This window comes from Protopterus annectens, chromosome 8.part0 (assembly GCF_019279795.1).
Source record: "Protopterus annectens isolate FY-2018-M chromosome 8.part0, PAN1.0, whole genome shotgun sequence".
NCBI lineage: Eukaryota > Metazoa > Chordata > Ceratodontiformes > Protopteridae > Protopterus > Protopterus annectens.
Window position 1 is genome coordinate 962453790 of NC_056741.1, and position 3049 is coordinate 962456838.

General features: G+C 36.0%; 1 protein-coding gene across 1 annotated transcript; it reads right to left on the bottom strand.

The window, feature by feature from the left end:
* Nucleotides 1–1354: 1354 nt before the first annotated feature.
* LOC122808371 (free fatty acid receptor 2-like) lies at nt 1355–2302 on the bottom strand. Its single transcript, XM_044079337.1, has one exon. The coding sequence runs from the start codon at nt 2294–2296 to the stop codon at nt 1355–1357; it is 942 nt and encodes a 313-aa protein (XP_043935272.1). The 5' UTR covers nt 2297–2302.
* Between the last annotated feature and the right edge of the window lie 747 nt (nt 2303–3049).

Sequence of the window (3049 nt, forward strand, 5' to 3'; positions counted from 1 at the left end):
AATGTAAGAGTCAATTTACTTCAGTTACAGCGGAAGGAGGCAACCACTCAAGTAGAAACAAAGAGACCTATGGCTGACCAATATGGTGACCTGCTTAATTACAAAGCACTGTCAATCAAATGGTCTGTCGATCAAATGAAGTAGACCCGTATATATATATATATATATATATATATATATATATATATATATATATATATATATATTATGTACACATAAAATATAGAGAAATAATGTGACTCTCCATGGGGTAGTGTCCAATTAACTTTTCTAGCCTACTAGATGAAAAGTGAAATATAGCTAGGGAGATAGAGTATGTGTGTGCGTGTGTGCGTGTGTGCGTGGGTGCATGTGTACTCATGTGTACACATGTGTGCCCATGTGAGTGTGTGTGTGTGTGTGTGTGTGTGTGTGTGTGTGTGTGTGTGTGTGTGTGTGTGTGTTTCAAAGAGTCAGAGAAACACAAGCAGAAAGGGAGAAGGAAAGATGGCAAGAAAATCTTGAACATCTGCATAACAATGCGCACAAAGCTATCTTTAGTGGATTGATTCTGGATGACACGTAAATGAAAAAAGACTCACATAAAAGAGGTCTAGCTTAAATTGGCAGCAGCCTCAGATTTTTAAAAGGCCTGCACCTTTCAAGGACTCCATATGTTTTTGCTAAAAATGGTAGACAAGGAGAAAAACCTTCACTATAAAGTACACTTTTTTTAGAACAAACATTTCAGCTTTAAATAATAACCATTTTTGTATTTACAAGCTGCTAACATTTTGATTATTCCTTAAGGCTTCAGCATCTCATTTAATATTTCACATTTGAAGGGCATACCCAATTCTACTGATGTAGAACACAGTATTATCACAGGAAGTGATACAGTTCTTCACCTCAGAAAAGTACATTTAATGTGAAATCTGAAGTTGAGCTGTCTTTATGCAAATGAGAAAGAATCCACTTGCACTGATTTACAAGCAAATGATGGCACATTTGTACTCCCTGTGCTCCTTTCTTAATTCCACATTTTCCTATCTTGGAGAAGTATGTTTAATGTTTTATCTACTATACAGCTGTCTTAATACAAATTTGAAAAAAAAATGTTGCTGTACAAACAAATGTCTGAGCGTCCTCACTCTACATGCTGTTTCCTTTCTTATTTTTGCACTTTTCCATTGGACCACTAAGGACTTGAGAGACATGTCAGCTGCAAAAAGATTTGCCAGTATTGCCTACTTGCCTCCAGCAATGCTTGATGTTATTAACCACGGACTCCTCCATTAATGCATGACAGCATCCTAAGTTGGCCTTGTCATCCCTGTCCAGTACTGGCAAACAGCCAGTGAATATCTGAGTTCAATCATGATGAAGTCTGTTCATCACAATCGTTATTCTCATATGATTTTTGCACCAGCCTGCTGCAGCTCATACCCAGCTTCTTTGTAACTCTAGTGAGAAAAGTGATACAGTTTTTCTTCACCGCTGATGATGAGAAGTAAAAGATAATAGGATCCAGACTGGCATTGAATGCACTGGGCAGTAGAGCTTCCACTCTCCAAGATGGACTTTCATTTTGAATAAATCCAACTATGTGCGATATGTTGTACGGCAGGAAACAGACAATGTAAACAATGAGAGTAACCACAGCCATCGCAATGGCTCTCTGCTGTTTGCTTTTACGTATATGAGGTAGAGAGTTTAATATCCTGATAAAATTTATGTAACAGAACAAGGTTATCAGAAGTGGGACAAAGAATAGTGATATTCCTAATGAAAAGCGCACTGGCAGGAGAATACGAAGTTGATCACTTGTAAAGTCGTCATAGCATCTTGTGTCATTGGTTTGGTTCTTGTTTGTTTTCATAAACTGGACTATGTATACAATACTACATTGAGCAGTGGAAATCATCCAGAAGAAAATACATGCTAAAACAGCATATATACACTTCCTGTTGACCTTGTATCTGATAGGGAAAGCAACTCCAAGGTATCTCTCCACACTTACTGCCGTGAGGAACAATGTACTGATATAAATGGTGCTGAAGAACACAAAGCCAGTTATGGGACACAGGAAATAAGGAAGGTACCATTTCATCTGACTGTATGCTTCATAAATCTTTAAAGGAAGAAACAGCAGAAACACCAAATCAGACACAGTGAGATTGAGGAGGAAGATGTCAATTGGAGCAGGCTTTCTGTACACTTTGGATGAAAAGGTATAAAGTGCAATGAGGTTGAGAGGAAATCCAGTGAATAAGGTAATGATATAAACAGACAGGACCACTTCATTTGGTATCATCATTTTCTTCTTCTGTTTATCTGTGGAGAAGCAGAAACAACAAGAGAAACTTAGTTACTGCAAAAAATAAACTAATTTAGTTTTCTACCATTTATTAGGAATAGTCATATACTAAGGCATGTCTAGCCTTTCTAGAAAGTTATATTACAAAAAAGTAGGTGTATGTCTACAAAGTATTTAGAGATGCTGGGTCAGTCACACTTTTTAATGTAATATTTTGATGGAATGCTATCAGTAAACAATTCTCGTGGAATCTCTCAAGTTTTTTCAACAAACTTCCAATTTTGTTTAGATTATATATACAGCCAATATATATCTAAGGAATTTGCTGATACAAGACATGAAGGTCATGCTTTGACCATGACAAAAACAGTAAAAAAGACTACAGTTACTGCACAGGTAAATATATACACTGCTCCCTTGCTTTCATGGCTTAAGACTAAGAATAATCTATAATAACCAGTCTGAAGTACATCACTATTCATGACATAACTCTATATTCACTACAAACAAAACAAAATTGCCTTCTAGTAGAGATCATCATATGGATTAGTTTCAATACTGTTAATCTCTCACTGACTGCCACTCCGATAAACTGGCAGACAAATCTGTTTTCCTTATTTTCTGTTATGCTTCTGATACTGGCCATAATTTCCTAATATTCAGTTGTTTTCATTTAGAACAAGTCAAAGTTTTGCTTATATTTTTTATTACTTTTATGAAAAAGAAATCTGGACTATTTTATGATGTATTAAA

Excerpts from the sequence above, each read along its gene's own strand:
- LOC122808371 (XM_044079337.1), bottom strand. The coding sequence starts at position 2,296 with ATGATGATACCAAATGAAGTGGTCCTGTCTGTTTATATCATTACCTTA.